This window comes from Heteronotia binoei, chromosome 3 (assembly GCF_032191835.1).
Source record: "Heteronotia binoei isolate CCM8104 ecotype False Entrance Well chromosome 3, APGP_CSIRO_Hbin_v1, whole genome shotgun sequence".
NCBI lineage: Eukaryota > Metazoa > Chordata > Lepidosauria > Squamata > Gekkonidae > Heteronotia > Heteronotia binoei.
Window position 1 is genome coordinate 95,330,810 of NC_083225.1, and position 13,046 is coordinate 95,343,855.

Here is a 13,046-nt window from a genome sequence, read left to right on the forward strand (position 1 = left end):
TGAGTTGGATCCAACCAGCAGTTTTGCTTTGTCTCAGCTAGGATTGCCAGTTCTGGATTAGGACATACCTGGAATTTTTTTTGGGGGGTGGGGGGGGGTGGAGCATGAGAGTTGGAACTCACTGTCTGGGGCAGTGATGCTCTGTATTCTTAGTGCTTGGGGGGCACAGTGGGAGGGCTTCTAGCCCCACTGGTGGACGTCTTGATAGCACTTGGTTTTTTTGACCACTATGTGACACAGAGTGTTGGACTGGATGGGCTATTGGCCTGATCCAACATGACTTCTCTTATGTTCTTATGAGAACAGCAGGATTTGGGATGTGGAGGGACTTTAGTGGGGTATAATGCCATAAATCAACCTTCCAAAGTGGCCACTTTCTTAAGATGAACTGATCTCTATTGCCGGGAGATCAGTTGTAATCAGTGTTCCCTCTAAGCTGAATTAGTAGCTAGCTCACACTTTTTTAGCTGCTGGCTCACACATTTTTGTCTTAGGTCAGGAAAAATGGCCCCAGGGCAAATTAATTAACGCAGTAGCTCACAGTTTTAATGCCAGTAGCTCACAAAATCGTATCTTTCCATATGTTCCCCAGAGAGCACTACGATCAAGTTCAAAAAATCTTCTCGAAATCCCTGGGCCAAAAGAAACCAAACTAAAAACTACCAGAGAACAGGCGTTCTCTATGAAGGCCCCCCAATGGTGGAATCAACTGCCGGAAGAGGTGCGGGCCCTGCGGGATTTTAACCAATTCCGTAGGGTCTGCAAAACTGTCCTCTTCCAGCTAGCTTTTTAAGATGGAACCCCGATAACATCAATAACACCGAGCCATCTTATACACAATTTGATTATATTATAATGTTATATTGTTTTATTGGTTTTACTGTTTAAATTATTAATTATATTATATATTGTTTTATTGTATCATGGTTTTACCATGTCTTGTTAGCCGCCCTGAGCCTGCCTTGGCGGGGAGGGCGGGATATAAATAAAAGTTTATTATTATTAAGACCCTACATTTTAGAGGGAGCATTGGTTCTAATTCCAAGATATCTGCAGCTACCACCTGGATCTTTGCAACCCAAATCTTGGCCAATTCCCCTCCATATTACAGACTCTATTCCACATGGCTTTTGTCCATGCAAGTCCCATGGTCCCCAATACAGCCTTCCTCCCTTTTTCACCAGTGCAAGAACTGGTAGAGTCAACCCTATGATTTCTAACTTACACCTGCACATAGATCTACAAGTTGCAATGATCTCTCATCCAACTACACAATTGGCTACAGGCCATCATAAACAGTTTGGTAGGCAAGTGCAAGGCACTTTTGGGAAGAGGGGATGGGAAACTGTGTATGGACACATGATTTTCTTCTAATAGGATACTACAGAACAGATGAACAGGAAATGTGGGGCACTTCCTTCCTATGCACACAAAATGAGGGGTTTCCAAGATCTTTGTAGTCCAGATTCTCCTAGAATCAATGTTTAATTTTGAAATAGTAAAAGATGGGGGGGAAACTTTCAAAGCCTTCTCTTATCACCTTAGTAATGCAAGACAAATTTGTTTTTTTCCTTGGGAACTGATGCAGATTTATCTTTCTTTCTTCTTAGATTATTCCTAAAAACAGTGCAAATTTTGATTTTTTTATGTATGCTTTTTGTTATTCTATAATCTTAGACATCATCATCTAAAGGGACAGTTGATATTCAAAGAGAAAACACACCACATTTTTGAAAAAACAACTCTAGGCTGTAATTTTGAGTACTTTTGGAGGATGGATAAGCCTGCCAAGCCTCTAGGTAGCCCACTTGAGGACTCCCCCTTCGCTGTTATCTTGGGGAGCTTGCCAGTTCAAAATCCTTTTAACCCATGCTTTTCCTGCCTTCCCAGTTAGGGCCCAAGCAGTGACACCAGGCCTATTTATGCCTCACCCCCTATGACCATGTGCAGCAGGTGAAAAAAGGCCCCTCTCTGGCCAATCTGAGTGAGGCCCAAAATATTCCTGCTCAGCCCCAGCACAAGTGACTAGCTAATCTCACATGGTCTTAACAAGAGGGTGGGCAGGTGGGGAGCTCGTGCCAGCAGAGACTGATCAGGGAATGACAGCTGCTGCCTTACCTGGCTGGCCAGCCACCCTCTGATTGATTAAATCTCCAGTGTTGAGCCTAAATTGGCTCATCCCACCCTTTATGCTTCCCTTTGAGAAAGTGGGGGCGGTCAACAGCAGCAGAAGCTCGATGGCTCCCACTGATTTTTTTGTAGCTTTCTCAAGGAACAGAAAGCAGTTTATTTAAAGGGACTCAGTCCCTTTAAACCTTTGTTTTCTGCTGCATTCATGAACCACCATGAACTGCCACAAACTCCTTTCAAAGTTTGTGGAAGTTTGTGATGGCGAACTTCTGTTCATGAACATCACAAACTTCTGTTCATGAACCACAAGTGGGACAAAATTAATTATGAATTTAGCTTCATGGTTCAGTTTGTGCCCATCCCTAGCAGAAGAGGTGGGGGGGGAGGGAAGCACAATAGCTAAACCCTTATGCCCAGAGTCCACTGTACCCTAATCCCAAACCCCAGCAACCAACAGCAGATTAAACTAACAGAAAGCAAAGCAATGAATCAGCTCAGCTAGCACTGTGCCTCTCTTTCACTTCACCAGTCAACGAAGGAGGGGAAGGGAGGAGAGCTCACTCAATATATAGGCTTCTGAGCCCATAGACCACAATGGGAACTCTGTTATTGACAGCCAGGAGTGCCTGTTAAGCTATGGAGGCTCTTATTGGTGTTACCAAGTCTGGAGATTTCCACTCCCACTGTTGCCTTGGAGTTCTATAAACAGTCTACTTTATCAATGCCAGTCTTACAAGCTGCCATGAACCACACAGTGGTGAAGGGAGGGGGGGCCGGGGGGCGGGTCGCCCCAGGTCTGGGGGGTCCGCCCGTCAGTCCGAAAAGGGGACTGACACTAGAGAAGCGGCACCGAATTGAGGATCACGAAGACGGAGGAAGGAAGGAATTACGAAGGGGATGGGGCTGCTTGGCTTAGCGCGTACCGACCTTCTGCAGCCGCAGCTAAGCGTCCAGTCCCCGAGCTCGGAATAGTTGCTTCCTCTTTCTCAGGAAGGGGCGAACCGAAAGGAGGATCTGAGCTAACCCGCCCTGCGCGCAGCTCGGAGGCACTTCCTGCTACCCCATCGAGGCCGGCAGGCTGCGGGAGGGTTTAGGGCGCAATTAACAGTCACCACCCGGTTGGCTAGGAGAAGCAAACGCGTCCCCTCGAGCAGAAGGGAGGCTCGCCTTCCGTTCCTCTCCCCATCACTATTAGCCCGAGCCAAGGCGTGTTTCCTTGGAAGTACCACTTCGTTCTGTGGGATTAGCTTCCAAGTAAGTGTGCGCGGCAGTCCAGCCATTTGTGAGACTTCGCTAAGATAATACTGCTAAGGAACGCGGTTAACGGCCAAGAAAGTACAGAAGGAAGTGGGGACTGATGTTTGCAAAGCATGCCGAACACGAGGTGAGGCTCCCACCCGTTGCTGAGCCGGCCATTACACCGCGGGTGCTCAGCCTGCCGCAGCAAGCCAGTCTAGCATTCCTGGAGAGCAGCAGTACTTGGCGAGAGGGCTGCATCATACACCAGTTCCGCCTGCTTCTCCTGCCCCACGTTGCACTGCCTGGCTAAACCGAGCACAAATAGCCGCAAAGCATGTAGGGAGAAGCTGCACGTCCTGCGTGCTCCTAGACAAGCACTAGCTGCTTATTGTGGGGTTGCTAGGTTTACTCACTCAGTTAGGGTCACCAGCCTCCAGGGGGTGGCTGGGTATCTCCAGAGATTACAACTGATCTCCAGGCAGTAGAGATCAGTTCACCTGGGGAAAAATGGCCACTTTAAAAGCTGGACTGTATGGCTTTGTACCCAGCTGAGGCGCCTCCACAAACCCTGCCCTCTCCACGTGGACCCCCAACATCAGGGATTTACCAACCTGCAGCTGGTAATCTTAGCCACTGTTGTGTCTAGGAGCCTATTATTTTCAATTTCTGGAAAACAGAATGGGGCTTCGCACCTGTACCTTCCATATGCAATCAATAATTATGTATCAAAGATTTCAGGTTTTCACGGCTGGTAACATCATTAGGGTTTGTAGAATCTTTCGGGATCAAGTGCCGTGTTTTACTGGAGAAAGTTTTCCTTTCAGACGTTTTGTTCTCAGCTGCGGAGAACATCCTCAGTGGCGTTGCAGCTGGAGCAGGCGCTCAGACCTTCTTGGCTGCTGTGCATTGAGCCAAGAAGGTCTGAGCGCCTGCTCCGGCTGCAACGCCACTGAGGATGTTCTCTGCAGCTGAGAACGAAACGTCTGGAAGGAAAACTTTCTCCAGTAGAACACGGCTCTTGATCCCGAAAGATTCTACAAACCCTAATAATAATTATGTAGTTTTTAAAACATTTTTTCCCCCGCTCACAGTAGTCAATCTCAGTCAAAAAAGAGAGGACTGAGTGGAAAGATGTCATGAAGTCATTCACAGAGACAATTTGAGTAAATGTTTTGCATGTATGAAATGCATCTCAGAGTATTTCTTTCCCCCTCTCCCTTCTCAGTTTGGTGTAGTGGTTCAGTGTGTGGACTCTTATCTGGGAGAACTGGGTTTGATTCCCCACTCCTCCACCAGCACCTGCTGGTATGGCCTTGGGTCAGCCATAGCTCTGGCAGAGGTTGTCCTTGAAAGGGCAGCTGCTGTGAGAGCCCTCTCCAGCCCCACCCACCTCACTGTTGTGGGGGGGGGGGGAAGGTAAAGGAGATTGTGAGCCGCTCAGACTCTTCGGAATGGAGGGCGGGATATAAATCCAATATCTTCTTCTTCCTCACAACTTATGCTGAGTATGTGACTGGCCAGGCCCAAGGTGCTTGGTGACTTAAGTGAGGATTTGAAATCTGGTATCCCCAATCTTAGACCAACACTCTCACAACTACACCACTCACATACTGGATACTCAGTATGAATCTCCAAACACATCTCAGAATCCACAGTAAACCCAAAGTGAATACTGGCTTCTCAAGAACCTTGAGCTGAAATTATGTGAGCATTTGCTTGATAGAAGTGGGGTCCAGGGCAGCAGAATCTCACTTTATGTATTAATAAACCAACTCCACCACCATGTAGACACACAGAGACAACCTCCCCCTCCCCCCCAAAAAAACCCAACCCAAGGCTCATCTCATATCCCTTTTTTTCTTAAGCTGCAAGCCCCAGGATACCAAAATCACCATAACTACTAGTGTTTAAGCTACAGGCCCCCTCTCCCCCTTGCTCCCAACATACATGGCTAAAGTCTGGAATATTCACATTTCTCCTCTAAAGCTGCAAGTCTCAGAATACCAAAATCATCTTAACTTCTAGTACATTGTCTGTTCTGATGATCCATGGGTTGAAACTAGGTGCTTTAGGTAGAACTTCCAAAGATAAGGAAAAAGGTAAGACAGTGGAGGGGTGGCTCCTGTGTGACAATTAAAAGTCCCAGAGAAAGCAAAGTTGTCAGCCTCTTTATGAGCGGAGAGGATGAGACTGCACGGTTTAAGCCTAAGCAGCTTCATTATGCTACTTGGAAGCTGGGGGGTGGAACTTAAACTCTGCTACCCCCCCCCCCATAGTTTATGCCTCTGGTTATGAGATGCGCCGCGCCGAGCTGCCCGCCGCCGAGAGCAGCGAGAGGATGGCCCCCCTGCCTGCCGGGGCAGCGGGTCGACGGCGTCGACAGGCAACGGCGAGCCGCACTGAGCCCCGGTGGCGTCGAGACGCTCGCCCCTGCCTGCTGCGGCAATGGGTCAGCGGCGGCAGCGGCAGCGAGCCGCGCCTATCCATGGTGGGCTGCCCGCCGCTGTGAGCAGAGAGTCACTCGCCCCCCGCCTGCCACGGCAGCGGGTCATTGGCGGTGACAGGAGACGGAGAGCTGCGCCAATCTGTGGCGGGCTGCCCGCCGCTGTGAGCAGAGAGCCGCTCACCCCCCCGCCTGCCATGGCAGCGGGTTGGCGACAGGCGGTGGCGAGCTGCAGCTGGCGGCCCAAGCTGCGCATGCGCCCGCTGTTGTGAGCGTGGTCCCATGCTCGGCGGCGGCACAGGCGCGGCGGTGGGCCACTCCTTGCCCCACCTGCGGCTCTGATTCACCATAACATGGATATTGCTTTTGGAACACCATTAAGAAACTGCCCCAGGAAGTTCCTGTTGCGTTGCACCGTCTGGAAGTCAACAAAATATAGAAGTCCCACAAGTTCAGGGCACAAGGGGAACAGCTGGGCCAGCAGGCTGCTTGTGGCATTTCTCCCTGTCACATGGTGTGGTGGGGTAATCAGGTTATCAATCACATGACCTAGATCGCACAAGCAGTGCCATCTTGGGGGGGTGCCGCCCCCAAAGTGACACCACTTCCTGTTTCCCCCCCACACACAAGTGGTGGCCATTTTGGGGGAGTGACATCACCGGAAGTGACATCATATCCTGTTTCTGGCGGCGTGCACACACATAGGGGGGCCCACATAAATCTTGGGCCCCAGGCCCCCAAAGCCCTAGCTATGCCCCTGGAACCACACTAAAATTTCATGAAGATATATTATGATAGAGCCTCCATAGACATTGCTTCATGGACAATGAACTAGCCAAAGTTCATCTTGAACTTTAGTTTATGTGCCAGTTTGTGCCCATGCCTAGTTCTGAATGATGCATTGGTGATTTCTTCATAGCCAAAAGAAACATCTATAACCCTGTACCAAGCTCCAGAGCTAGGTTTACCAGCTCTGGGTTGGGAAATATCTGGATATTTTGTGGGTAGAGGCTGGAAAGGGCAGGGTGGCAAGGTTTGGCAAGCCCACCCTCCAAAGCAACTATGTTTTCCAGGGGAACTGATCTTTGTCATCTGGAGATCAGTTGTTAAAACGGGAAATCTCCAGGCCCCACCTGGAGGCTGGTGACCCTTTCCAGCGCCTGTTTCTACTTTTGTATGTATGAATTATTAATCAGAAATAGACAATGAGTAAAAACAGCAATTTTAAAATTCAGATATGTATGTTATTTATTATCATATTGTCTTTAGATAATAATTTTCTTAGTTTCCCCCATACCGCTTTCAAACATGAAATATGGGCTATAAATGAAGTCAATAAATAAATAACGGAAGTAAATATCGCCCAGACTTATAACAGATAAATGGGGTATTTATTTGAGAATCACATAAGCATGAAGATGAAAGCTGTCTTGAAAAATCTGCCCTGAACCAGAGAGAATGGCAACTGAGTAGATTTAGAAACAGAGAGAACAGAAAAGCACTGCAGCTATTTATTTTTCAATCCTCCAGAAGTTTCCCCACTCTCATTTTTTCATGGAAGCTGTTAAGTCACAACCATACTTCTGGCTGAAGGGAAGTACAGTAGCTCTTTCCAGAGGGAAAAAATGTGTAGGTAAGGCAAATCAATGCCTTGTGACTATGACCTGACCTGCTATTGGTATAAGAACTGAAGATTTAAATTCTGAATACTCTCCATTTAGTGTAGGCAGTTGTATCATAACTTTTTTTTTTTTAAAAAAAAAGCTCTCGTTTATAGTGACCCAGGGAAGGGTGGGATATAAATCCAAGGATGGATGGATGGATAGATAGATGATAGATAGATAGATAGATAGATAGATAGATAGATAGATAGATAGATAGATAGATAGATAGATAGATAGATAGATAGATAGATAGATAGATAATGATGATTCCAGAAGTGGCAGAAGAAAATGGATTTCAGCAAGGTAGGAGCAGGGCAGGGAGGTGGCATGGTATAGCCCAAGATATGAGGAGCTAAGCATGGTCTATAATTGGATGAGAGACTTCAGAGGAAGGCAATGGCAAACCACCTCTACATCCCACTCGCCTTTAAAGCCCCTTGCTGGGATCACCATAAGTCAGTCACAACTTGATGGCACTTCACACGCATACACAAGGAAAGAAGATTTTAGCTACACATCATCATCATCATCTCTCTTTACATATGAAAGGATAGCCATAGAAACAAGTAGATGTGACTCAGACCATCAAATCTAGTTTGACCCTAGGAGTGTCTGTAGAAAAATATAATATAACAGGATCTTACCATTTTCACCAGATGTCTTGTCTTTTCCATTTGCTGCTCCAGCACCTTGTCTCTGAGACAAAAAGAGAAAAAAGGGAGAATGCTTACGCGTACTCTTTGTGAAAGCATTCTTTCACTGAAAGCTGATGGGCATTTTCACTCACATACAATGTCAATAGATGTAAAATCTGATCAGAAAATGTAAGCTGTGTATAGAATTGAAGATTCATTACAAAGTTTCAAAGAAAGGAATTTTCCACCTTCCTTTTAATTACATTCCTGGAATCTATACAGCATCTCAGTATGGAGATTTAATTTTATACTTGGTGACAGTTGCCACAAACTGGATCTTTAAAAATGTAGATCAGAGACTTGTTGTTTTGCATTTAACACTTAAAGGGGCATGACATCAAATGATCTTTCTGGAGCCTCACATGGCCAAGGTTTTGCACAGACACAGCTTCCCTGATTTTGCAGGGCTTTAATCCCACTTTTTTTTTTTTTTTTAGTCATCAGGCATTTGTGCAAACTTGGGCTTTGTAAAGACATCTCCCCTGTCTGTATGTGGCCCCATTGTGTGAAATGAAATATATGATAATATGACCTCTTTATGGGAATAAATCAGTTCACTGGAATATATAGTTAGATTCTTAACAAACCAAGCAAAATTCTTCTCCAAAAATCAGGAAACAGTTTGGTTTATTTTGGCCCAATTACAAATCAAATCACAGACAGTGTTCCCTCTAAGGTGAATTAGCATGCGCTAGCTCACATATTTTTAGCCTCCAGCTCACACATTTTTGTCTTAACTCAGGAAGGATGACCCCAGAGTACATTAATGTATGCAGTAGCTCACAACTTTAATGCCAGTAGCTCACAAAGTAGAATTTTTGCTCACAAGACTCTGCAGCTTAGAGGGGACAGTCACATTCTAATAATAGCATCAGGAATGCAACTGGATCCAGTGGTTCATAACTTTTTGAGAAAATCCCTCAGTATATTCCAAACCAAATAACACCTAGTCATTTTCCTAATAGCATAACTGGGTAATGTGACAGGCACAATTTTCATGCAATTTATCATGAGTTCCCAAATCCCTCCCCCCGCCCATCCATGCCTGGCAGTAGATACAACTGCCCTATCATCAAAAGGGAGTTCTCTCTTTCCCCTTCTCCCATCTCACTTTGTCACCTGTCCTCCTACCATGATGGCATAGGTAAGGAGTGAGAGGAAAAGAGATTTGCCTGTTTCCTTTCTACCACAACAGCAGAACTCATTAGAGGAGCAGTGAATTGAGCAGATATGTAGAAGAGAGTTGTTAAAAACCAGCCTAGAGATCCATTGTCTAAAAGTATCAGATTTGCCATATTCAGTAGTATTCTGGCCCATAGCCAGGGGGCATTTGGGGGCAATGCCCCCCAAGGATGAGCATCACCCCCACAGGGGAAAAAATTAAAATAACACAAAATTTAAAGAACATAAGATGATTATGGGGGTTCCAGAATGACACCAGGCATAGTCAGGGGAGCTTTAGTCTCATTTTCTTTTTTCTAGGCAGGAAATAAATAGGTTTTTAAAAATGCAAAATATAATAAAATTGCAAAATGCAAAAGAGAGAGAGTCCAAGATCCACCCCCCTTCCTGACTCATGTAGATAAGGAAGCCAGAAGAATCATGAGGAGTCATTTTGTCTGCAGTTTCCAGCTCTCTGATTTCCCTCTCCCAGCAATCCTGCCCCACAGGATTTCCCAGTATCTCACCACCCAAATTTTCTGGCCATACCCTTGGTAATATTGCCTTAAAATTAAGTATTCTTCAAAGACAAATTTCTAAAGTGAAATTTGAATTTATTTTATTTATTTTTAGAATTAATGCATTCTGAAGCTTGGTTTACACATGGAGCAGAATGAGGTGGCGGAAACCTGACTGGATAGAATGGATGGGTTATAGGACTGTGTGTCAGATTTCTTAATGTTCCCATTATTTTTTAATTCTGCAATAAAGAACTAACATTTTCTCATGGACCAGGCACACTCCCTGATTCCTCCTTGAAGAAACTTTTCTTTTTGTGGCTGAACCATGAACCAAACCACAAACCTACACAAATCAATATGCCAGTTTGTGAACTCAACCAGTTTGCATAGGTTCATGAGTCATTTAAGGTTTAAATCCCTGCTTTCTGCTCCCCATGAAAATGGCAGGGAACAGAAAGCAGGGGTTTAAATGGCTCCATTTAACCCTCTGGTTCTGCTCTCCCACTAGATGTGGAGGGGACCAAATCAGGAGAGTTTAAATGGCTGGGAGCGTTTTAACCCATCAGTTTTCCTCCAGCCATCTTGAAGCAGATGGGAGCAAAACCACAAAATTAAATACTTACTTACTTTATTCGATTTATATCCCGCCCTACCCCACCGAGGCATTTCACCCACACCTTTCTGCCGGCCACAGCTCTCCACAGCCAGCAGCCAGCAGATCCACAGCAAGCTCTCCACAGGCAGCAGAAAGGAAGGGGTGAAGTGTCTCACAGGAGCACTTCACTCCTTCTTTTTGCTGGCTGGGAAATGCTGTGGACAGCAGGAAGGAGTGGGTGAAATGCCCCCTGGGAGGCACTTCACTCCTCCTTTTTGCTGGCCATTGCTTTCCCCAGTCAAAGAGAGCCTGAAGCTGCAGGAAGCTAGAAACAGGGATTAAATGGCTCCCAACCATTTAAATGCCCCCTTTCTTCCACCTGCAAAAAGCAACAGGGAGCAGAAAGCTCTGAGCCATTTAAATCTAACAGATGAGTGGTAGGGAGCTCTCAGCCACTCAGCTGTTTCTTGTGAAGAGCAGAAAGCAGGGGTAATCCTCTGCTTTCTGTTCTTCACAAACCATCAAAGGCCACCATGAATTGCACCAAAATTAATGGAAATTCATCACAGTTCTTCAGTTCATGAATGACAAACTGGACAAAATTCATGTAAACTTCAGTTTGTCAGCTGGTTTGTATCCATCCCTGGTTCTACAATATCCTGCTGCATATGTAGATCAAGGTATAAAATTCTGTAACTTTTACTGATTATTGCCATTGTGCAAAATTGTGCAGACTGAACCCCAACAGCAGGGGCTTCAGTCTGACCTGGGCACAGCTCGAGGATGGCTCTTGAAGGAGGCCCTTGAATCCAGGGTCATGCTACATCTAGCCCAGGGGTGAGGAACAGTGGGTCTCCAGATATTTTTTGCTTACAACTCCCATCAGCCCCAGTCAGCACGGCCAGTGACTAGGACTGATGGGAGTTCTAGGCAAAAAACATCTGGAGAGCCACTGTGCCCCACCCCTGGTCTAGCTGAACATCTTTCCTTTTATTTTAAAACTCAGTTCTAGCAGCAGCCACTAGGGGAGCAGAGAAGTCTGAGCACAGCAGAAAACATTCTATGACAGGGGCATCAAACGCATAAACAAGACCTGGCCGGCCTGGGCCATGTGGGCCATAAAATGTAATGCCAGGTAGCAGAGATATAAACTTTATAAAGGACACAGACAAACACAAATATTGTTTAAAAATTTAAAATAAAACATGCTTAAAACATTAGCACTTGTTGGCTGCTATCACACATAATAAATAATACACTTTCAATCCACTTTCAGTGCACTTTCCACCTGGATTTTACTGTGTGAACTGGCAAAATTCAGTTGAAAAGTGCATTGAAAGTGGCTTGATTTAATGTGTGTAATTGCAGCCACTGAGTCTTAAAGGTGATTTCTTTGTATCTCTCCCATGCAATCCAGGCTCTCTCAGTTGCACAGAGAGCTACTGAGTCAAGCCTCTTTTCCTTCTATTGGCTGAGGCTCCTCACCCTCCTGGTAACCTGGGGAAGGAAGGAAAGAGCCAGAGCTTCCTTTGAAGCAATATATCCCTCCCCCACTTCCTCCCCAAGAGAGGAGCCTCAACCAATGGAGAAAACAGAGGCTTTGCTCTGTAGCTACTGTACAATTGAGTGAACCTGGCAAAGCAAGCTGTGATTCAGAAGAAAGCAAGAGATAGGGAAAAGGAAACAGATGACGGCCAGTTTCTTGGGAGGCTGATAAGAGCCCTCTGGGGGCCTGATTCATCCCCTAGGCCCCTGTTCTAGGCTCAGCCAAACTTTCCTTTCTCCAAGACTTGCTTGCAACCAAGCCAGCATGCTGATAGCAGCCACAGTAATCAGCCCCAGTGCTAGGGGTTCTGCCACTAGAGGCAGGCTCAGAGGACACTCTGCATGGGGGAGGAGGAGCCAGAGAGCCTTGCCCTGGCAAGGTAGCACCCAAGGCAGCCGCCTACCCTGCCTACTCCCACCCACCGGCCCTGATAGTAATTGCCAGCCTTCAGATCCTTTTCTCCAAGATCCTAGTCTTTCTCTCTTTCTTTCCTTGCACCCAGCTCAGCCAGATCATGCAAAGCAGTAGTTACAGTGTTGCAGCAAAATAAAACAACCTTTTCTGTCTTAATTTCTCTCCCTCTTTTACCACACATTTATCTTCATTTCTATCTACCTTCACTTAATTTTTCCCTGTCCCCCCCTCCCATTTTACTTCTTGGTCTCAAGACCCTCTTATCCCTATCCTGCTTGGTGAGAGAATGTATTTAAGGGTGGTATAGTAGCACACTTTTGTTGATATTATGAACAGAAGACACTGGGTTTGCTGGGCACTGTATGTTGCACTGATTTTGCTGGGCTTCCATTCCCCTCTTGCTCAGACTGTGAATCTGTGCTTGACATCACTGGCATTGCCACAATAGCACTGGGTTTCCTCATGCTGCTGGGTACTTTGTACATTGCATTGCTTCTGTTGGGCTTGCAAAGATGCCCCCCCCACACACACACACAACCCTTCAGTTTCTACTGCAGAGATTCTCTGGTTTGACTTTAGTCTTTTGGGAACAAAGGAGGATGGGGACACGTTCTTTTGGGGATAGGTTGTTTCTTAAC

General features: G+C 46.1%; 1 protein-coding gene across 1 annotated transcript in view; it reads right to left on the bottom strand.

The window, feature by feature from the left end:
- PCP4 (Purkinje cell protein 4) overlaps positions 1-13,046 on the bottom strand; it is a 101,263-nt gene that overhangs the window by 54,414 nt on the left and 33,803 nt on the right. Inside the window, exon 2 of the mRNA XM_060234246.1 lies at positions 8,121-8,172. Within this exon, the coding sequence (XP_060090229.1) occupies positions 8,121-8,172 (52 nt within the window). The remainder of the gene's footprint in view (positions 1-8,120; positions 8,173-13,046) is intronic.